Source organism: Notamacropus eugenii, chromosome 5 (genome assembly GCF_028372415.1).
Source record: "Notamacropus eugenii isolate mMacEug1 chromosome 5, mMacEug1.pri_v2, whole genome shotgun sequence".
NCBI lineage: Eukaryota > Metazoa > Chordata > Mammalia > Diprotodontia > Macropodidae > Notamacropus > Notamacropus eugenii.
This window is the reverse complement of record NC_092876.1, coordinates 247,538,577-247,563,353: the sequence shown is the minus strand read 5'-3', so window position 1 is coordinate 247,563,353 and position 24,777 is coordinate 247,538,577. Positions and strand designations below refer to the sequence as shown.

Here is a 24,777-nt window from a genome sequence, read left to right as displayed (position 1 = left end):
ATATGTAGCATAAACAGAAAGTATAGGTTGACATAAAGCCGGTCTCTGTCCTACTTTGTTATATTTACTCTTCTACTTATTGTGTTATCTGTAGTCTTAAAATCTTTATAAGTACTTTCAGGATTAAAGTAGGCAATTTGAAAAAAAAATAGTAAAGAGGTCACTGAATAGAATATGTTCTATATTAGATATTACTCCAACCTATGATTGTATAATCTAAATGTCAGCTGTTTTGAAATCTTGAAGCCAAGTAGAGATATGTATATATGGAGTTGAAGGGAAATTAAATTTTTATCCAAGACTGTCCTCATTGGGAATATGTATATATATGTATGTGTGTGTGTGTGTGTGTGTGTGTGTGTGTGTATGTATATATATACATATATATATATATATATTTAAAAAGACTTCCTTAGTTTTGTAATTAGCTTTTTATACAAAATCACTAAAAATCAATTATAAATAAGTATTTTATTCTTTTATGTATTGACAGAATCAGATATAAAGTTAATGATATTCTGATGAAACCTGTAGACTCCATTTGAGAATGTTTTTAAAATACATAAAATAAAATACAAAAAGGGATAACGAAATTTGGTTATCAAAATATTTAAAAAAAAATAAGTTTGCAGATCCCAGGTTAAGAACCTTTGTTCTAAATTGCCATCATCAGTGCCTATGGTACCTGCATAGGCAGTCACATTTACCATTTTGGTGAAAGCCTGAAATCACAGTTTGTCAGTACAGAAGACTAATGGCTAATAATGATTAATGCCCTAAGCCTTTACGATAAAGAATACTTTAATAACATAACATCAACAGTCTTTCACCTCATTTTTGAATAGGAATATTAAGCTTTTCTTTTTATTTAAGAATCTGTATTAAAGTTGTGCCCTTTATTTAAAAAATTTATAATTGAATTACTTCAAAATATCAATTAATTTGTAAGGTGATTGTTGAACAAATATTTTTCTCTTGGTGACTTAGATAAATTACAAGTTTTAGAGTATGCTATTTAGAAAGTGGACTTATTTTTGCAAGTCTTTTTGACCAGTTTGGCAAGAGGTTGGCTATTTTTACTTGTGTATAGTGTATAGTTTCTGTAAATCCTAAACTTTTCTAACTTCTACCTCTGAAGTGTCTATACATTCTGTTAGCCTGTTTTTGTTGAATTTTATATCAGCTGTGTTTTTAGAAATTAGTTAATCTATTAATGCTAATGCCATTAACTTAATTTAATAGCATATGTAATGTAATCAGTGAAGGTTAATCTTATAAGGATGATTTCTAAAGCATTTTGTCCCATTCATTTTAAATTTTGAACTCTGGTTTCTTTAAAGGATCATATTTATAATAATCTGCTCTCTATTAATATTGAATTTCATCAGCGTGTTCAGATTATGAGTCTGATTCTTGCATTAAATCAAAGGGGATAATTGCAATATTTGCTACAGTGGGCAAGAAAAATAAGTTTTTCAAGATAGAGATTCATCGTAGAATTCATTTTTTAGTTGAAATTTATGGTAAAATTTAATTATATGAAAATTTAATAGTCGGCAGCATGAGGTAGTATATTTTTAGATCGAAAAAACTGAGTTATAGTCCTATGATTTGACAACTATAAGAACATAGTGTTTCTACAGTGAAGTTGATAATAAGATTTGGCTGTTACTGAAATGATGGCATGTGTGATATTAGAATAATAGGCATCTATATATGTTAAAAATGGATAAGTGATTTAGCTTCAGATATGCAAAAATAATTCCTAAGTTTCAGAGTATATATAAACCACTAGTTTTTAAGATACAAGTGATAGCTTGATTTGGTTACTAATGGACAGGTAATATACCAAGATATAACATACTTTATATATATATCAATAAGTTAAGTGCTTACCATGTACTAGGTATCGTTGTAAGTGCTAAGGAAATAAATAGGAAGCAAAACCAGTTCCTGTAGTAGACCTTACAATCTAGTGGGCAAGACAACATAGAAATTGGGGTGTTCAAGATAAACTCCAGCATACATGGAAAGTAACCATCTAAATTTAGCTATTTAGATTACAGCTAAACCTGATTTCACATTATAGAGCTTGAACTAGTCCCATTATTTGACTGTTGGGTGTTACCGTGTGCATGAATCCCTTTAATAATCAACAAATATTTTAGTAACAGAACTGTTTAACTCATTCTTTAGTTAAATATTTTAAAATTTGTACTATTCAGTGTTTTGTTAAAACTTGATTTTAGGAACTAATGTGAAAGGGATTAGAAAGGTCTCACAATTGAATTCATGACTAATAATGAAGTAGTAATTAAATGATGAAGTAGTAATTAAGTGATGTTGACTGGGAGTAGAGATATAAACCAATTAGTATACTTTTGATTTTGCCATCAGCTAATTATGGTGAAAAACATTTCCACCGGACCTTTAGATTGAATGTTTCTTCGCATTGGTTTTTATCAAGTTCAAGTTGTCATTGATGTAATTGCTAATACTAACATTTCTGATACCTTTTTAAACTGTAGCTACAACAAACGTATTAATGACATAAGAGAGTGCAAAGAAGCAGCTGTGTCACATGCGTAAGTATTTTTATAACTCACTTTTGTTATTAAGGATTATTCAGTATCTGCTTGAAATAAAAGTGCTTTTTGTTGAAATAAACATTGTATGTACTGTAAATTTGCACAATATATAATGCTAGTTGGAGGGAGGAAGGAAAATTATTCTTGACTGATAATGTTGACAACTAAGTATTTTAAAGTATTTTGAATTTAAAGTAAACAGAACTTAGAAATTGTGAAATTTTAATATAAAGTTAATACTTCAGGCTCAGCAGTCTCTGGCATCTTCCATAAAGACTGATTTTTTTAATAGCACTTCAGCAGTTACCAATAGATCCTGTTTTAAGTTGCAGCTCACTTCTGTGTCCGTTGTTTAAGAATTGATACATACACACATCTCTTTTCCTCTTCTCTACCCAACCTAAAACATAGAACACATTCTTCCATCTTATTGCTGGGAAATATGCATAATATTGCAAATTAGTTTCTACAGAATGAAGATTTTACAGTTGAAATTTTAGTCCATAGATGTGATCAGTCTTCCTCATTTCATTTCCCTGAACTCTAGTTTTCTCTTTCTCATGAGGGCAAATTTAAAGTGCTGTTATAAATGAGAGTTAGTGTACTTAACAGCACTTTTTGACAGTTTTTCTGGTTTCCCATGAACTAAATCATTTTACTTGGTTTTAGTTCTCTCATGCATTTTCTCTTATTTGACTGCTTCCAGTGCAGTTGGAGTGAGTTAAGTTTCTTTATAAATCTTGTTAAATAATTGAATATCTTTGTAAGACAAGTTATACAACAGTTTAATGATGCAGGAAGATTTTGGAGTTTTTCCTTTGCATTTTGAATTCCTTTCTTTATTTTTAAGAGGGTGTAATAGAATATAGCAGATTCTGTGCTTGGAGTATAGCTGTCAACGTTTCTAAAATGCAAACAGTATACTTTTTTATTCTTGACTTAAACAGGATCAACTATTTTTGAAAAAAACAAACAAAAAAGCGTACAATGTGCTGGTAAATTCCCTGAATGTAGCCTTCACTGTTAATCTTTTGGAAAATTGGAGGGAGGATTAACAATGACAAATTTTTTCAGTTCATTCTGAAAGGTACCACTGATTACAGTTTACATCATTTCTTGTAGCAGTCCTGTGCCAGCCAGCTTTGCAGGGAAAATATATAAGAACCAGTATTGCACACTTGCCCTGTAATGTGAAACATTATAGAAAGCATATAATGTCAGATTTGTAGAAGTCTGTTTTTCATGAGGATTTTTATGAGGGAATGTCTATACTGATATATATGTATATGTTTATACTTGGTCTAAGAAACAGCAATAATTAAATTTATTACTATATTATTCATGAATCACAAAATGAAAGCTATTGAAATAGCTGTTTTAATTAGCAAAAGTACTTAAACTTTTTAGAATAGTTTATAAATGTTTCCTTTTCCTATTTTATGTCAACATCAGTATCCCATTTTTGTTTTCATAATTATTTATGTGAGGAAACATATAACTTTTCCCAAGTTTTGTATTTTGCCACCAGGACTTATAATTTCTTGCTGTTCAAAGTTTATATATGAAGACATAGTACATATATAGTACTTCAAAAATTTGAAACATAGTTTCATAAAAATCTATAATTTGACTCTCAAAAGAACCTTGTGAGTTACTATAGGTATACTCATTTTACAGATGATTAAAACTAAAGCTCTGAAGGAGCAGTGAGTTGACTGCTATCATTTAACTGGAAAATCTCAGAGGCAGAATTTGAACGTTGGTCTTCGTTACTCTTAAGTCCATTATTCTTTCCCCTAAACTCTGCTGCCTCCACATATTTTTAAATATTTAATAATGACTTAAATCAACAAGTATTAATTGAGCCCAGAACTTTCCTGTGTAGTAGAGGATAAGGGATACCAATGAATGTAAGATGTGATGGGGAGATAAAAATTACATCTAAAATTAATAAAGAATATGTGCTGAATATGTGCAGCGTTGTACAATAGAGTGCTAGGCCTGGAATCAAGAAGACATGAATTCAAATCCAGCGTCAGACACTTACTAACTGTTTGACCCTGAGTGAGTCACTTAATCTCTCTGCCTTTATTTCCCCATTTTTTAAAATGGGGTATATAATTTCACCCACTCCCCAGGGTTGTTGTGAAGATCAAAAGAAATAGTAGTTGTAAAGCTCTTAACACAGTGCCTGGCGCATAGTAAACACTATATAAATAAATGTTAGCTATTATTGTCACATTGATGATACATAACTGTCTGGAAAATAAATTGCTGGGGGCTAGAGTAGTGGGAAAAAACTTCGTGAAGGAGACTAGGAGTTGAAATAGGGTTTGAGAGAGGAATAAAATTAAGAGATGAAAATGAGGGAAGGCTAGGTAGGGGAAAAGAATGAGCAGAGCTAGAAATGGATGTAGATCTTAGAAATGAATTGACTAAAAAATAAGTCAGGCAGTATTATTTAGAAGGCTGTGTGTGGTTATGAACCCCTAGCTAACAGTTTTGGAAGAATTTTTCTTGACTTTGACTTAACAGAATCAAAACCAGAATGTTTTAAGGGATTTTACTTCATAACTCAGTGAACAGAGCGCTGGCTGGGTCTGGAGTCAGGAAGATCTAAGTTCAAATCAAACACTAGCTGTGTGACCTTGGACAAGCCCCTTAACTTCTGTTTGCCTTATACACTGGAAATGAAAATGGCAAACCACTCCAGTATCTTTGCCAAGAAAACCCCATGGACAAGCATTGGCATTATATGGTCCACAAGGTCATACATGACTAAACAGCAACAACTTCAGAAGCTACCTGGTTCAGTCAGCTCTTATCAAAAAAGGAAATAAGCATGGCCTGTTGAAGCAATGCTATATTTTGTGATTACTATGTTTTTTTCCTAGATGGCCATTAATGTTACTTTTAATAATGTGTTGTAGAATTGTCCCATTTGTCAGTTAATCAAAATCTCTGGCCTATTTTTTTGAGGACTCCATTCTTTCCCCCTTTAAAAAAAAATATCGGAACATTGGCTCTTCAGTCTTATGATTCCTCTAGTATTCTTCACAGTCTTTCACAGATAACTGAAACTGGCTCATGCCATTTTAACTGCCCTAGGCTTTAAATCTTTTGGTCCAGTTGACTTGAATTTATTAGGGATATCTGGGTGTTGTCTTATGTCTTTACTTATCATAGAGGGTCAGCTAGGTGGTGCAGTGGATAGAGCACCGGTGCAGGAGTCAGGAGGACCTGAATTCAAATCTCACCTTAGATCCTTGACACTCACTAGCTGTGTGACCTTGGGCAAGTCACTTCACCCCAATTGCCTCATTCTGGGTCATCTCCAGTGATCCTGATGAATATCTGGTCACCGGATTCAGATGGCTCTGGAGGAGAACTGAGGTTGGTGACCTGCACAGCCCTCCCTCACTCAAAACAAAGTCAAGTGCAAGTCATATCATCATTTCTGTGATGGCATGGTCTTCGGCAATGAAGGACAAACGCATACTTTTATCATAGGTATCAGCTCCTTGTTAGCCTTGTTAATACCCTTTTTATTCAAAAGATCATTCTTATTGGTTGAGAAAAAAGAAAACAAGAAGAAGTTAAGAAACCTGTCCACATATTATTGTCCTTTCCACTCTGAACGTCAGTCCTGTTCCTTCTGTGCGCATCCTTTTTTCCTGAACATAGCTTTAAAAGACGCTTTTTATTGTCCTAAGCTTTCCTTGCAAGCTACAGTTCATTGTGGGCTGTAGTATTCTTGATGTAGGATTTTTGAAAGACTGTGCCATACTTTTGAATTCGTTCTTTTATCTACCTGTGATTTTGTCATTTTTAACATGTCTTTTTACAAAATCTGAGATAACTGGTTAGTTCCATTTGTGTACACATTGGTTACTTTATTCAGCATTCTTTCCTCATCAAAATTGTTTTTCTGCGTGTCATCAAAAATACATTTTGGAGAGTTTTCCATTTTTTCTAGACTGAGTTCCACAGAACTTTAGTTCGTGGATTTTTAATATCTTTTCCCTAAGTCCTTTGAAATCTGTACTTACAAATTTTTTTTCTCTTCCGTCCACATTCTTAACTGTAGTGGCGATGGCCCTTCCATGTTCCCATCTTTTTCACCCCAGCAGCCTCTTTCTTCCTCCTTCTTGGTAAGACTGAGATTTAGAATAAATTTTCCTGCGAGTTTTGAAGGATAAAGGGATAAAACTATCATTATGACAAGTTTAGAAATATAAGTACTATGCTTTTAGGAGAGTAATTCCAATATATGTCTAGTTAATTCAAGTCTGTCTGACTCTACCAGTCCTGTGATCAGTTTCTTGAACTATTCATTCAGTTTTTTCTAGGTACTCTATAGTGTACCACAATGATAATATTGTTTCTGTTTTAGCATTCATTTATTGTCACCCATATTATTTTGATGAAAAACCAAACCAAAAAACTTAAAGATGCAGTAAACAACTAATACTCAACTTGTGAGATAATTTATTTCAATTAATGAGTAAATTTCCATTTTTTTCTTTTAATATAGTGGTTCGATGCACAGAGAAAGACGCAAGTTTTTAAGATCTGCACTGAAAGAATTAGCTACTGTCTTGTCTGATCAGCCTGGCTTGCTAGGGCCTAAGGTAATGAATTTTACATTTATTTTCACTAAAAAGTCACATTTTGAAAAATTCCATATTGAATATTGTAAACTCATTTTAAACATTTACTTTGGAATCAGATTACTTTTAATTAGGTTGAGTAAGAATACTTGGAAGGGACTTGAGAAGTCACCTAGATCAACCTGGACCTTAACAGGAATTTCCTTTTCAACATACCTAAGAATTGGTTGGTTTGTAATCCTCTGCATTGAGATTTCTAGTAAAAGAGAACCCATAGGCAACCTATTTGATTTTTGGACACCTCTATTAAGGAGTTTTTTCTTACATTAGTTCCAAATTTATTTCTCAGAAATTTCTTCTAATTCTCCTACTCTCATTCTTCCTATTAACCATTTCACTTAGTTTGACTCATTCTTTTAAATAACCCCTAGACAGCGGGGAAACATTTTTTTTTCCCCTTGAAGCTTCCCTTATCCTTTAATAGGACTTGTTATTTTGTGCTTTCTCTTGACCTATCTCCCTCAGGTTATCAGGAGCCCCTGGTTTATTGTGGATAAGAAGATTCTGAGGGGTAAGGGAGGGGGACTTGACAGTAAATGGAAAGTATAGTTGGATAAATATTCTTTAAAACTTTGTGTTAAAGCATAAGCCCTTTAACCTTTTGTTTTTCAGGCACTTTTTGTATTTATGGCATTATCTTTTGCTCGTGATGAAATCATTTGGCTACTGCGTCATGCAGACAACATGCCAAAGAAGAGTGCAGATGACTTTATAGATAAGTATGTTAGCAAATTTTTTTTTAACATTTTTAACGGGCTTTCAGTGGGTATTATTGTAGTAAAATTATTTAAAAAGGCTACCACCATTTATTAGTAAAACATTTAAGCACCTGCTGTGAGCCAGGCACTGTGCATTAGTGGGAGTTAAACTACTGGGTTAACAGGGGAAGACAATAGATAAAAGGATGCTTGAAAAGCTGGAGTGGGAGGAAATGAGGAATGCATTCAAGGAATGTGTGATCATGGGAAATGACCTGAGAGCCCTCTTTAAATGAACTTTGTGAAGAGTTCTTGCTCTGCCCTCTAGTTCTGCAATTAGAGGGGCAGAAGGTATTCATGATACTAAGGAGGTATTAGACTAGCCAAAGATGATGCAGTCTTCTGAGATAGTCCTCCTGCTTATGAAGTTCCCTGGGGGGCCTTTGGAGTCCATTCTAAGGAGTACAAACTGGTGGGAAATAATTATTGGCACAATGACCTTGTCTTTTGTCACACATTGTCCAAATTTGAAAACATTTTATAAGTAAGCAAAATTTAAAGATGTCATACTTAATGTAGTTGACATGAAAAAGCTAGGATAAGAAATATTTTAATTCAGCTTTCAGCATTTTGCAGGGTCTAACTATGGAAGGTTAGACCTTTGTGCAGTTATATTTCTAGTCCTTTGGTTGCGATGTAATTGATGAAGTAGATAGAGTGCTGGACTTAGGGTCAGGAAGACTTGAGTTAGAATTATGCCTCAGACACTAACTGTGTGACACTAAACAAGTCACTTAACCTTTCTGTGCCTTAGTTTTCCTCGTCTGTAAAATGAAAAAGATAAATCCAAGGTTTCTTTTAGTTCTAAATCTTAAGATCCTGTAAATTACGTGCATCTCTTTAGAGCTTCAAATGCAGCCCTTGAAAGAAAAGAGAAGGGGGGAATATAAACTGAGGGCATAGAAGGATGTGAGGTTTTGAGGTCTCCGTGAGGACAGGGAAAAATATTCAAGGTAGTAAAGTGGAAGGAAAGTTTTGCAACTTGTAGCCTTTCTGAGTTACTTGGCAGAGTTCAGTGTAAGTACTTTGTCCAGGATTATACAATGTATCTCAGACTACTTGTACACACATTTTGCTTACTGAGACTAGCTCACCATTACAGTACATAGACTTTTTATTTTATTCTGTAGTATGTTCAAATAATGAACAGTAGTTGAGAATTACTTACATTTTCTCACTTTATGGATATTAGTGTGATGACTATAGAATTCTGTTGCCTTGTTTTTTTTAACTAAAGTTAAAGGAAAAGCATTCTGAGTCACCTGAATCACGTTTTTCCAGCTTGTTTTATAAAATACACTGTAGATAATACGTACTTTTCAATTCAGACACGTGATTTCTTCAAGATCTCACCTTTGCACAGATTGCAACCAAACAGATGGTCTCGGAAAGTTAATGTTTCTAAAAATTCATTATCCTCCAGACTTGGACACTTTCAAAACTTACCAAGGTTAGATACAGTTCTTAAGCCACAAAGTGTTACCTGGGCCTACATCTGAAGTCTTTTCAGCAATATAGGAAATGCTAAAGCTTGCCCTGGCATAATTTGGATTTAACAGTAAAAAAACTCAGATTATCATTATCATAATGCATTTTTGGTGACTATTTCTCATATAACTTATTTGTTTTTAGCGAAAAAGAAATATAACCAGTCAAAACATTTCTGTTTAGGGATATTTTCTCAAGAATTTTTCATTTTTTTCAAGTAACTGCAAAGTAACTGCATCATCAAACAGTATTTACAAATTAATTTCACTCTGTATAAAAATACTCCAAAAGTGTCTAAAAATCAAAATAGTCTGTGGCTGACAAATTTAGTTCTTCACTTTTTAAAGGTGCTTACTGTTGTGTGTATAAAGCACTGTGTTGGGAATACTAAGATAAAAAATGAGGGGTGCTGATCAGGGATGGCTTCATCAAGGACATGGCAACTTGACTGAGCCTTGAAGGAAGAGCAGTAGTTTTTCAGACAGAAAAGACTTAAGGGAATGTCTGCTAGAAGTGGGAGGCAATATACATAAATACATGGAGGTAGGGAGGGGGATAGCATGTTGACAGAGAGAGGAACACAAATAGTTCTTTTTGACTTGAAAAATGTTAAAAAGAATATTGTGAGCTATAGAGACATTAGATTTTTGAGCCAAGGGTATGACTGGAGGTTTTTGAGGAAGGGTATGATAGTTATAGTATTTGTATTAGGAAGATTATTTTGGTTAGGGGTATGTGTGTGAATGATGGATTGTAGAGGGGACTTTTGAATCTGGTTAGAGGTGATGAGGGTCAGAATTAGAGTGGTGGGAGATGAGTGAAAGCAGATAAGATGAATTCAAGAAATATTATGTATTAGTAGTATTTAGTTGCTGTCAGATGATATTTGTGAGGCAGAGGGAAGAGTCAAAAATGACTCAACTCAAAAGATGCTATTGCTATCAAGAGAAACAGAAGTTGAGAGGAGGGGCAGGTTTGGGATGAATATCGATGAGTTATTTTGTACATAATGAATTTGAGGTACTTTCAGAAAATCCAGGTGAAAAATAACAGACATAATACTAAAGTTCAAAGTTTATCAGAGCTGTAGTTATAAACTTGGGTCACTTACCTACACCTTTTGAGGAGGCAAAATTAAGTAATGGCAGCAGAGACATAGTTTGGAAGTAAAGTAAGTTTGTCCCAGTTTTGTGTTTAGGAGTATATGTAAATGAAAATATAAGCACCCAATAATTGAAGGTTGTATAGGAAGTCATTTAGGGGAAATTTCAGTTACTACTAAGAATTGAAGATGAAAAGGGAGAGACAGGATAGAAGACAGAGGAGGGTAACAATTAAGGAGGCCTGGTACTAGATTGAATAGTGATAATGACAGTGACAGTAGAAGGTCATTGTTTGTGATTTTGAAACATAGGAATTAGAGGATCTAGATATTTCTAATTGCTAATAATAGAGCAGGAAAAATACCAAAAAGGAAGTTGCTTGTAGACTTAATTATCTCTGAGGATTTAATTAGAATATTGATGTGATGGTGCCCAATAAGATCAAGTTTTTGCAGCTCCCCTAAATGAAGAAAGCCAAAGATATGTATAGACCATGTAGAATGATTGTTTTTTTAAAGCATTTTTTAAAAACCTCATTTATCATTGTAAACAATTAACACATAAGTCTAAATGTTACTACTGAAGCATACTGTATCACTTAAAATGTTTGCTATTTTAAAAGCTTGAAGTAGTGAGCAATAGAAGAATTAAGAATCAACAAAATACTAATATATTATTTCATAATACTAGGTCTCTTATGGTTTTTGAAAGAAGACTTATGAGTTTTAAAATTATGTTGTACTTTGCAATGTAATTAAGGTATATTTAAATCATTACAAAATATAAGGAAAGAGGCATCATGGAGAGATACAGTAGATAAAGCACCAGCTGTGGACTGAGGAGGATCGTATGTATATCTGGAAAAAAATAGCAAGAAACAAGCGAAAAAGGGATATTTTGGTTGTTTTTCAGGAGCAATTAATATTTTAACTTTTTTTCATTTTTTTAAAGGCACATTGCTGAACTGATATTCTACATGGAAGAGCTCAGGGCACATGTGAGGAAATATGGACCAGTAATGCAGAGATACTATGTGCAGTATCTCTCTGGCTTTGATGCTGTGGTTTTAAATGAACTTGTTCAGGTGAAAAAAAATTCAGCTTTCTCACTTTTTGTCATTCTGTCACTTGTTCCTGCTATAACTAATTTCTAATAATTATTACTAATAATAACTACCCCCATTTATATAGTGCTTTTTGATTTGTAAAGAACTTCAAAAAGCCCTCTGAGGGAGGTATTTTTAAATATTATCCTCATTTTATAGTTGAGGAACCTGAGACTCTTAAAAGATTAAGTGACTTGCCTTTGATCCATTGTATAATAGGTAAGATTTGAAATCTAGTCTTTTAACTTCCAAGTTATCAAATTTACTTCAATTAAGACCTAATATGAAACTGGAGGATAAATCTGGAAAGACCACCAACTGGACTTGGGATCAGACACTCCGAAGACCTGGTCTCTAGTGTGAGCTCTGACATTTGGTAGTTTGTAATCTTAGGACAAGTCATGTCACTGCTTTGGGATTTAGATTCCTGATTTACAAAATGGGGTTGGACTATTAGAATCTTTCAACTGTAGTGTTATCTGATTCTGTGAATCTTTTACCGTTTTTTAATTTTAACATGTATTAAAAAGAAGGCCTGATTTGTAATTGTAAGGGGGTGTATTTTTAAACTTTTTTTCTTCCCTTTGATTTTTCATTTTTGTTGGTATTATTGCAATTGTAGGTGATTTCAGTTACGTTTTTGTGTTTTTCCCTCTTCAAGAGATGCCAACTACACCAATTATCCTATTTTATTAGTATATAAGTTCTTAACATTTCTATCCCATTGAGTTGTCTGACAAAGGGAAACCACTTCACTTTTATTTTTTGTAGGCTTTATGAAATAACTGTCTCTCAAAAATATTTTAAAGTAGCAGAATATGGGAAGAGTGATAAAAGTTTGGGATTATAGTAAGAACCCCATAAATTACACACTGAATGTTATGGTGAAGTACCTTTATTTTACCGGTCCATAGAAGTTTTAAATCTGTTCTGCCGTTTGATTGACAAGTAATAATAAGTTTCTAATATTGAGTTGTTACAAATCTAACTTGTCTTTAGGATATAAGTGACTGCAACAAAAGACTTGTTTTAAAGTCTTTTTCTCTCATTGTATGGTAGAGATGATTCAAATTTCTGGGTACTTTCCTCACATATCCACCAGATGGAGCTCAGATGTTTCCATTTTCTAGTTTTCATTAAAATTGAATGGATAACTATTAACTTTATACTTTAGGACAGAGATAGCTTGTGGTTTTTATCAAAATAGCTACAATTATTGATTTCTGTATTGGCTGTATACAACATTCTCTATTGTATATTGTAAGTAGCCATCAGATTTGTATTGTGGGCCCGTATATCAGTTCATTTTGATCATCTCATTAATTGTTAATAAGTATCATAATCAAATTTTGCGGCATTTAACGTTGATCTTTAAAGTGACTATTGGTTTTTGTTATGGTTTCTGTTCTTTCAGAAATACATGAGTTTTTATAGTGAAAAAACAGTTGGTCATTTGTTAAAGCACTAAGCTGAAAATACATTGTTTAGCTTCAGAGCTAATATTTTATACTTGATTATGATTGATTTTAGTATCTTGGGGGAAAAGTTTTGGATTCTTTGTTAAAGCCAATTTAAATTACCCTTCATGTGCCAATTGCCAGCCATATTTTTCATGTGGTTATTTGTTTAAAAATTTAAATCATGCACTGGCTTTTTCTGATTTCATTTCAGAATCTTTCAGTGTGCCCTGAAGATGAATCAATCATCATGTCCTCCTTTGTTAATACTATGACTTCCCTAAGTGTAAAACAAGGTAATAAATCTAATAAGGATGAAATAAAACCAACTTCATTAAGAGCTTTTAATTGTTTTCAAGTCTGATTTCCTTAAGATCACTTAATATTTACAAGATTTAAAAAAAAATCTTTTAGATGTTTGGTCTACTGTGCTTTGTTTCCCTCCTTTTTTCCCCCATGAGAAATATAAATAAAATGGGTATTATGTGATTATGTTTAAGAAAATCCTGTTTTGCTAATTCAACAAGAATTGATTATTCTTATCCTTTTTTTAAAGCAGGAAAAGTGAAGGACAATTTAGTAGACATATTGTAATAAATTGGATATATAAATTTTAATCTACCTGCCTTATGGAGGCAGTGTGGTATAATGGACTCTGTGTCAGGTTAGGAGATGGGGAGAGCTGTGTTAAGATCTCTAAAACTTATTGTGACTGTGTTTTAGACAAATCCTTAGGATTTTACTCGTAAGTGTTAAGGGCTGTTAAGAGGTCCCCTGAACTTGTCTTTTTAGTTGCCATATTTTCCAGAAATACTAAAAATACTTGGGGCATACAGGAAGCCCTTAATGTATGGTGGACAACTCCCTAACCCCCAGCTAACATAATTTTTTGTGTTACCCCTCAAGCTGGGTTCCCTCTGTGTTTTTGGGAGGTAAGATAGGGACTAGCCAGTTTTTTAGAGTCTGGGAAAGTGCTTGTGTGTCTGGGTCCTTTGCAGATAAATGGATCTTCTATCTTCATAGTCTGGCTGTTCCCAAGGGAAAAAAATGCAGCTTTTGCCATTGCCTTGTTTCTGTCCTTTGGGAAGGGTTTTGTCCTTTTCCACCTTTACTATACTTTTCCCCTCCCATGCCGTGCCTCTGGAGATGGAAATCTGTGTTTCTTCTTCCTCCTTTTGTTGTACTGTCATAAATATGCAACCTTTTGTAAGGACTGTGAAGTCTTTGGATTCCACATTCATTTCTCTTGTAATAAACCTGCTTTTCACATAACTCTCATGACATTGTGATTGCCTGTTTGACGTAAGTCATAGAAAAATTAGAGGAATTCCCGGCTGGGAATCGCTCGTGCCAATGAATTTGATTCTTCCAGTATTCAGGTGTATTTGCATTATATCAAATTAGTTATTTGGCTTTCAAAAAGTTTTGAAAAGGGATGATACAAGTCTTAAACATTAAGACATTGTAGGTTCAACTAATTTCATGATTAGGAAATTTAATGAAGTTTTAATCATGTAAAACATCGTATAATAAATAGACTTCCCTTGTGTGTGTTTATTTTAAAAGAGCACAAGAAAGACTATGTGACTCCTTCCTTTAAAAAGACCAGTCTTTATAAAAATTTACTATTAGTGTTGTAGAATTTTACAAACGTTTCTGATATTGACATGAAAAATAGTTTATTTTAGAAGAGCAGCACGGTGTAGTGAATAGTCAAGAATAAAAAAATGGAGACCATGGACAAGTCACTTAACCCTCTTGATGCCCCAGACAACTCTCTAAGAAAATCGATTACAGAGCAGTTACAAATTTGCATTGATAAAGGAAATTACTTTACTAGGAATCTTCTAATTCCTCAGTGGGGAGACCAGTGAAAACACAGGTTTTATCCCCCCAAAATTAGAAATGAAACTTTTTTTGCGTATGTGTCTTGAAAATGCTAATTTACTTTGTACTTTTTTCCATCTTAATACAGTTGAAGATGGGGAAGTATTTGATTTTCGAGGGATGAGATTAGACTGGTTTAGATTGCAGGTAAGTATGATTTAAATTTTGATTGTCGGTTCATTTTTGCTTGGTGATTAGCCTAGATTATATTTATTATATGAGGGAAAATGTTAAGAGAAGTTCATGTAAGCTGTTAAGAACAATTGCAGTGTAATTAGTAAATATTCCTAAGAGGGCACTGAATGACTCTTCTGTATTTAACATACTATACTTCTTGTGCAAAAAATAGAGAAATGTGGATTAGATGATAGTGCAGTTAAGTCGTGTTGGAGCTGTGCAAGTAACGAGGCTCACAGGAGTTATTAATGGTTTCATTTCAAAGTGGAGTAGAATAATGGTGGCAGTTCCAAAGAGGCAAACTTTGACTTGATGTAAGAAAAACATTCCTAACAATGAGAACTATCCAAAAATGAAATGGATTAGTTGGTTCTTCTTTATTGAAGATCTTCAAGTTGTAAAATTATACACTGTAAATTCTTGCTCATATGCAAGTTTGTCTAGATGACCACTGAGGGTCTCTTTTGGTGCTGGTATTCCTTGATTCTACAAGTCAGTACTCTACAGGAATATGTAAAATAAACATTTTAGTTAGTCTTAAAAACTTAAATTAGCCAATCAACTGATTGTATCAAAAATGTATTTTCAACTATACATAAGTGGTTGCTTGGATTAAAAATAATAAGGCATGTAGTTAAATGCTTATCTTTCTTTTTAAAGATCTTTTGAACTTGCACCCTAAGGGTCTCAAATACATTTTTTTACTGTTGTCTGAAACAACTTATATTTTAAACTTTCTTCTAAATAGTCTGATAAAAGTTGTTATTAGAGGAATCTCTGGCCTGGTATTAACTCCTCAAAAATCAGAATACGTTTTTCACAGAGGTTATAGTATTTGGAGTGCATATAAGATATATCTTGATAAAACACTTCTTAGGCCTTAGAAAAGATAGACCAGTTGACAGATGATTTATTTGAAGTATGTTGGCTTAACGAATTTAATACTAGGCAGTCTTTAAGATAATGAAATATTCGTTGAGAGTGTGATAGGAAATCGGGAATTAAAGGCTCCCTTTCTGTAGTGAGAACTCGGGTTAAGTTGAATAACCTGAATTTTTATAATATGAAGTTATTACTTTATTGCTTTTCACATTTTGGGAAGCAGTACTGCTTGCACTCTTCATTCATCCTTTGTGTGTTCTACATATGAGCTTATGCTTCAAACATGTTTGTTTCCAAGTTTCTTCACTTGACAAAGAGATTAAGTGTTTATTAGCTAAGGTGGTTTAATCTTCATTGTGATAACTGCATTGTATCTGTTAAACATCTAAGAAATGGTGGCAATTTTTCTTAGCTAGCAGCTCTTAAAATAGTTTTGATTGGAATTGTTGACTTTTTTTTCAACTCTCTTCTGCAGCCTATGGATAGAAGCAGAAGAGGTAGGTAGTTGAGATAATCTAAGGCTAAGATTTATAGCAAGAGATGAGTGGTGATAGACTCAAAAGTGAGAAGTAGTTGAGAGCTGATGATCATGTAGGTTTAAAATGATTAACTATAGATTTGAGACTGAAAAGGGAAGAAAATTCAGTCATAGCATGGCCTGAGAAAGTTTTAAGAGGTGGAAAGATTGGAGATCTCGGTGAGAGCGAAGAATAGGTTTAGGAGTAGTGAGATAATAGGGGAAGATGACATGATAGGAGATTAAGGTCAGATTGAAGAATATCAATTTCCTGTTAAGGAAGTGGAACCTTGATTGGTAATAATGAGACCGAATGTATGACCCTCCCTGTGTGTGGCTGAGGTAAAGCAGAGTAGGAAATGAATGGAATTTAAGGAAGCTGTGAAATTGGGAAGCTTTCGGGTTTAAGAAAGCATCACTGAATATTCAAGTGCTAATAGAAGCCAAGAATAGAAGAGGAAAAGTGTGTCAGTTGTTGAACTCTTTGAGAAAGGGAAAATGACCGGGGGCCAGGCTTATAGCAGCCATCATGATTTGAATTGATTTATGCACATATATGACAACATTTGTTCATCCAGATCATGATGTGGGCTATTGCCTGACCTGTTACTGTGACTTTTTTTTTTTTTATTGAATGTTTTAGAAGAACACTAAAAGAAAGTAAAACATAGAATCAAATAGTGGGGACTAGTTCAATCTCTGACATGTGGACTCAAGTTTAGCTGTGAGCTAAATAGCTAAGTTAGGTGGTTACTTTCCATCTTTTGTGTTTATTTTGTATAATTTTTATATGTTGTCTCCCCCATTATATTTTAAAATCTTTAAGTACAGGGACTTTTTTCTTTGTATCTTCCAGTGCCTGGCACATAGCAAGCACCTAATAAATGATATATTGATTTTTCTTTTTGGGTGAGTTGACTGCCAAGTATTAGGTCGTTGAACTAATAAGCAAATACTAGACAGCATCTGTGTTTGTAAGTTTGTGCAATTATTTTCCTTAGAGAGGTTCCATGATGTGATGATGGAAAGAATGCTGGGTTTGAAATGTTCAGAATCCTGGGTTTGAATTCTTTCTTTGATATTCATTACCTATGTAACATCTGAACTTCAGGGTCTTCATCTTGAGAATGGGGTTAATAAAACCTAAGTACCTAATTCACAGGGTTGTTGTGAGCCTCATGGCATAATATACATAAAATGCTTAGTCACCTTGAAAATGATACGTTAATTTAAGCTATTAGTATTAGTTCTAAGTTTTCATGTGTGTCAACAAACATCTTGACACATCCTAAGAATTGTTGTGTGTAATACACTGCCTCAATATTATGTTGTCTAGTCATGAAGCTTTGATGTTATTGAATCTCTTCTATGATAAGATCTACATGAAATTCAGGTTATTTAAGGCGACCACAATAAATGCATTTTTATAGGATTTTATTCTGTAGAGAGTAATGCTCTGGTATATTTATTTTAGAAATTATATCTTTAAGAACATTGAATTTCTGGGTAAACCGAGTAGTCTGGGTAATGTTATTGTTAGGATATATTTTTGAATTTTTTTCTAATGATGGTGATGTTCTATGTGCTCAGTGAGTGTTTGAAAATAAGTTGTATTGATACAATTACGATTATTAAAATAATTGACCAAATAAAACTTTGTTCTTTTTTCAGGCGTACACAAGTGTCTCTAAGGCCTCTCTAGGCCTTGCTGATCACAGGGAACTTGGAAAAATGATGAATACCATCATTTTCCATACAAAAATGGTAGATTCTTTGGTGGAAATGTTGGTGGAAACCTCAGATCTCTCCATATTTTGGTACGTTTAAAATTATTTTTTCTATTTTTAAAATATGGAGCATCTTGAATATAATTTTCTCACTTGATTTTACATTAGCCTTTTTTATACATTAAATTAATAATAATAAAACTGGTGATTTGACCATGTCTCATTACTAAAGGGAATGAGAAAAGGTTGATGGTGTTGAATGCCTGTGCTGTTACTTAAATTTTTTCTTTTAAACAACATATAGCCTCACAAGATCTACCTCAGGATGGCAGTGCTCTCAGGTATGGATAGTGACCGGCTGCTAAGAAGTGTATGAGGACAAGAAGTATTTAAGGACCTTCTAAGTGTGTCTGTCAGCTTTAACTCAACCAGTAATGGGGACAAATCCACTTGAGAGTATAGGTTCTGATAATCTGGAGAAAAAGCATGCTTAAAGAAACTTAGTGTTAACCATGCCATTATATACATGGGATAGCTAAAGGAAATGATTCAGGTTTGAATTGGTTAGTAGAACATGCTTTAGGGAATATGCCAATTCATTTTGGTTTTTTAATAGTAGTAAGTATTTCTTATACAAGGCAATGTGCCTGGTATAGGACTACAGAAACAAAAATGAAAATTTTTGCTCTCAAGAAGCATTGTGCACGTACTCTCTCTTTCTCTCTTTGAATCAGTAAATGAACATTAAGTGCCTGCTACATAGCAGACACTATGCTGATCGCTGGGGATACAAATATATACGTAGCAGGCTATATACGGAATAAATAGGAAATGATTAACAGAGGGAAAGGTACTAGAATTGAGAGAGATTGGAAAGGCTTCTTGTAAAAGGTGAGATTTTAGTTGAGACTTCTTGTCCTCACATAACTTCCCTTAAGCCACAGAAGTCAGTAAAAGGAGGGCAGAGTGTTCTCGGATTGGGGGACAGCCAGAGAAAATTCCCAGAGCTGAGAAATGCATGTCTTGTTCATGGGAAAGTCAGAATACTGGAATGTCACTGGAGTCTAGCCAGTGTCAGTAGATCAAAGAGTTTGTATTGAGAAGTAAGGTGGAGGAGGAGGATACGTTATGAGAAGTTTTGAAAGGCTTTATATGCCAGCAGATTTTGTATTTGATCCTGGAGGTGACAGGTTACCACTAGAGTTTAAGTAGGGAGGGTATGAAATGACATGATTGGACCTGTCCTTTAGGAAAATCACTTTGATGTCTGAATGGAGTATGGATTTGAGTGGAGGGAGACTTGATGCAAGTAGACCCATCATTAGGCTATTGCAATAATCGAGGTGAGAGATGGTGACAGTGTCAGAAGAGAGAAACATAATCAAGATGTGTTACAAAGGTAAAATTGACCAATTTTGGTACCAGCTTGGATAAGGGGGCTGCCAGATATTGTGCTAAGTGATAAGGGTACAGGGACTAAAATGGAACAGTCCCTGTACTTTGAAACAGCATATAAATATGTATAGAAAAGTTAAATGAGTACAGGGTAATTTAGGGAGGAAGGGAATTCACCATGAACTTCCTCTTCTACCTTTCTCTCTTCCTGAAAACCTCTTGATGTCATCTCTCATTTTCTCATCCTTTATTCCAGTCTCTAATGAAGAGGTTAGCCCTTCATTCTAGGACCAAGCTTACTTTATGTATCCTGATCCCATCTCCCCCATCTTCTCAAGCATGTTGTTACCACAATATTCCCCTCTCTCTGTTCTTGTCTTCCCCAGTCTGCTGGATCCTTCTACTACTACTTGTGTCTCCCCCAACTCTCAGTAGATCATACTATTCCCTCTGCCTTATATTGTTCCTTCCTTTCACAGCCATAAACCGTTTCTTTTGTCTTTGTTTTTTGAGGGGGGAGATACTTGGGAAGGAGGTAGGGTACTATTATATGTGTTGCCCCTGCTTTCTCTCCTCTCACTCTTCAAGGCCTTGAAGACAGTCTGATTTCTAAGCTCATCACTATTCTCTCAAGAGTTAACATCCCTTAATTGATGAATCTGGTGACCTTTTCTCAATCCTTCTTGATCTCTACAGCATTTAATACTGTTTACTATTTATGTCAGATGTCTTCTCCTACTATCTTTTCTGCCACTGGTCTCAGCTGATTAGATGACTCTTACCCTTGCCAAGGCCAACTCCTGTACATGAACCATTGTTTTATCGCCTTCCTGTCTTTTCTAGCAGATTGCCTGTATTATCATTCCCAGTGAATCAACAATTATTTATTAAGGACTTGTGCTGAGCACTGTGGATGCAAAGAATGAAACAATCCTTAGAAGGAGCTTACAATTCCACTCGTTAATCATCAGTTTTTCCTTACCAGTGGTTACTTCTCTGCTGCCTTCTTTTGTGCCTATGTCTACCATCTCATTTTCTAAAAACATTCACATGATCATCCCAGCAGCAATCTTACTCTTGTCTCTTGAATGGCTGAAATCCTTGAAAAAGCCATCTATACTAGGTGCCACCATTTTCTTTCTTCTCTTTGCTTTATAAATCTTCTGCAGTCTCATTCATTTTCTCAATCCTCATCCTTCTTGACCTCTAGTGTTTGTAAATGTTGATCACTCTTTAATCTTAAGATACTTTCCTCCTCTCTTGGTTTTTATGACACTGATTTCTCTGAGTTCTCTTATTTAACTATTCCTTTGCAGTCTCTTTTGCTTTTTTTTTTTCATGTCTTGCCAACTAATAGTAGGTATTCCCCCATAGCTATGTCCTGGGCCTTTTTCTCCCTTTATCTGTACTACTATCTTATTTGATAGTCTTATCAGCTTTCATGGATTCAGTTATCTATGCAGTTAATTTCTACATCTGTATATCCAGCCCTGGTCTAGATTCTCTCAGTCTTACATCACCTACTGCCTTTTGGATATCTGGATGCCCTGTAGGCAAACAACATTTGGGGTTTCCTTGGCAAAGACTATGGAGTAGTTTACCATTTCCTTCTCCACCTCATTTTGCAGATGTGGAAACTGAGGCAAATAGGATTAAGTGACATGTCCAAGGTCACACAGCTAGTAAGTGCCTGAGGGCCAGATATAAACTCAGATCTTCCTGACTCCAGGCCCAGAACTCTATCCACTGTGCTATCTAGCTGCCCAGGTATCTCAAATTAAACGTGTTAAAACTCATTCTAAAAATAGAAAAAAAAGACCTACCCTACTTTTTGATATTCTCTATTTGTGTTAAGAGTACCACCATCCTTTCAGTCACTTAGGTTTGTTATTTTTAAAATTTATTTATTTTAAACTTAAATACACAAGAAAAGAAAAAGGAAGATATTAAATACTAAAGCTTAAGTACGAAATAAAAAACATTACCATATGTATAACTGAATGTAAGAGAGGATTCAAAATACACAGCAATAAATTTCCATTTCAAGAAAATCTATGTAATAAATATTACTTTGTCCATCAGTTCTTTGCTTCCTTTTAAGTTTTTTGTTCTCTGCTATGCACTTTTAAAAAATTTTTCCCCTCTCTTTCACCACCCTCTCCTCCAAGAAGGCTACAGTTAAGCATGGATATATTTTTAAATACATCCAACACATACCTACATATACATACAAACTATATACACACATGCATACTTATGCATATATAGATGTATATACTTAGATATCTATAATCATGCTCATATATAGACATTTACATTCATAGGCATCTAGGTAAGACCATACTATATTTGTTTGTCCTCTGTTTCTCTGAGGTGGGATAGCATCTTCCTTCATAGGTCCAAGTCTTTCCATATTTTTCTAGGTGTACCAATTCTTTATTTACTATATCACAACAATATTCCAAATTTATATAGTCTAAAACAATAGTGATTAATATAACTGACATATAGTGTAGTTTCCCTGTTTCTCTTTTGAGTAAATCTATTTTGGCTTTAACTTTGAGTTCATGATTACTGCCTCTGCTTTTTTTCTAATAAATTCTACTTCTGATCCTTATTATGTTTGTGTGTATCTCCTATTTCCTGTTCCTCCTGCTTTGCTTTACTTCTATCTGCTACTTTGCCCTCCCCCCTAATAAAGATATTTCCCTCTTCCTCTCCCCCGCAAACTGAAATCCCTCTCTTATCCTCTCCTCCTCCCCACCCCTCCATCCTCTTAGCCATTTATTTCTTTCTGAATTTAACCATCTGTATATATATAGGAATATTCCCTCCTTAACCCATTCCTGATGAGAGTAGAGTTCCAGAGCTACCAGCCCTCCTCTCCCCTCTAATTCCTCTGTCATTTCTTCCTCTCACACTCACTTGCATAAAATAATTACTGTTTTTAACTTTTCCTAGAGACTTTAATTTTTAGTATCACACAATATTTAGCTTTACCCTAATTTTTTTTCTAATTACCCGACAACAATCTTAGATGTAAAATTTATGTTTTATCTTATAAAAAATAAATTGTTCTTACTGACTCCCTTGTAATTAGTCTTTGATGTTTACCTTATATTTCTCTTGGATCTTATATATCAAATTTTCTAGTCATATCAGGTCTTTTTGCAATAAAATCCTTAAAATTTCGCAGTTCACTAAATGTCCATTTCTTTTGTTCTTTGTTGGGGATGATGTTTTTGACTGCAACCTCAGTTCTTTTGCTCTTCAGTATATAGTGTTCCAAGACCTGTGGTGTTTTAGTGTAGGTGTTGTGTGATTCTAATTGTAGCTCTGCCATATTTGAATTGTTTTTTCTTGTTGCTCATATTATTTTCTACTTGAGCTGGGGTTTGGAATGTAGCTATGATATTAGTGTAGGTTTTCCTCATAGGATCTCTTTCACATGGTGATGAGTGGATTTTTTTCTAGTTCCCACTCTTGTACTAACACTTCAGGGCAATTTTCTTTAATCATTTCTTGTATGATTGTAGGTTTGTTATTCTTTACTCCTCTCTCACCATCACCTCATATCTAAATCAGTTGCCAAATCTAGTAACTTCTTCCTCTTTAGTATCATTTGCATGTATACTTTTTTCTCTGTTCACATAATCACCACTTTAGTTCAGGGCCCTCATCACCTGTTGCCAGAACAATTGCAGTAGCCTCCTTTTTGGCACAGTGGATAGAGTACTGTGCCTTGAGGCAGGAAGCTCATCTTCATGAGCTCAAACCTGGTCTCAGACACTTAATGGTCTTGTGACCCTGGGCAAGTCATTTATCCCTGTTTGCCTCAGTTTCCTTATTTGTAATAGAAGCTGGAGAAGGAAATGGCAAACCACTCCAGTACATTTGCCAGGAAAACCCTAAATGGGGTCACAAAGAATCAAATATGACTGAAAAATGGCAGGGATCCTTTGCTCTGAATAGTGGATGTTCCCCACTTTTAGCATAACATCCCTACTCTGCCATTTGGTTTGTCCCTATCTCCCAAATTCACAAGGGATACCAGCTGAGAAATCAATGCTTTTTACAAAACTGATAACTTGTAGTTTCTTTAGGAAGCTAAAACCTTCAGTGAAGGTGATTATAACCCAGGGATTTTTCCTATCAAGATTGGAGAGTTTAGCAGAGTTTAGTATGCTGCCTCCAGGGTGACTTGCCCATGGTTATTACAACTAAGGGTCTAAATCCTGTGACTCTTAAGTTCAGGACTCTTTCCATTTTGCCATGCTTTTATCTTGTTCTATAAACAGCCTGTCACAAAGATAATCACAATATGAAAATACACCAACATATGCAAAGAATGAAGTAGAGAAATTGCACAGCCTGCCAAGATCTTATAAGTGGTTTATTATCCATTCTTGAAGTACTCTGTAAATGCTTGCCATTAATGTGACTTAAACATGGATTTGTAAAACTCAAAATTGTTTTTGGTGCTTTAAGAAGTTGAAAACTTGATGAATAGAGCTAAACAACTGACAGTAGAATATGTTGTAGATTGTAGAAATGCATTAGCTACTATAAGTGTATTGTAATAAAAGGCAGGTTAATGTATGAAAATTTCACCTTTGAGTTTGATGATTTCCTGATAAAGTCCTGAGGACTTAATTGTGAAATTTTGTTTAATTATGAAGACCTCTAAGTCCTGAGTTGTTATTTGCTTAATGAGATATTCATAAAATCAAAATTTATATATAATAGTACACATTTCATAGGGTAGTCAGTGGAATAGTAGGATTTGAAATACATACACAGAAATACATGGAGTATTTTGCTATATAGCTTCCTTGTAGCTCTTTTAATCTGTTTGAGGGATATCTGTATTTATATTCCTCTTTGTAATAGTGTATATAAAGTATCATGTGATTTTTTATGTAAACTGTTAATACATTAACTTTTGTATGTTACAATTTTATATAAGTAATATTTTTATGAATTTGAGGTTTACCCTCAGTTTCTCTTTTAAAAATAAACGTGT

At 34.1% G+C, this 24,777-nt stretch overlaps 1 protein-coding gene across 2 annotated transcripts in view; it reads left to right on the top strand.

Annotated features, from left to right (window-relative positions):
* NCKAP1 (NCK associated protein 1) overlaps nt 1-24,777 on the top strand; it is a 117,269-nt gene that overhangs the window by 55,624 nt on the left and 36,868 nt on the right. For both annotated transcript variants that reach the window (XM_072612581.1, XM_072612580.1), the window contains exons 10-16: nt 2,529-2,585; nt 7,123-7,219; nt 7,871-7,977; nt 11,559-11,691; nt 13,384-13,465; nt 15,145-15,203; nt 18,304-18,449. In XM_072612581.1, the coding sequence (XP_072468682.1) occupies nt 2,529-2,585; nt 7,123-7,219; nt 7,871-7,977; nt 11,559-11,691; nt 13,384-13,465; nt 15,145-15,203; nt 18,304-18,449 (681 nt within the window). The remainder of the gene's footprint in view (nt 1-2,528; nt 2,586-7,122; nt 7,220-7,870; nt 7,978-11,558; nt 11,692-13,383; nt 13,466-15,144; nt 15,204-18,303; nt 18,450-24,777) is intronic.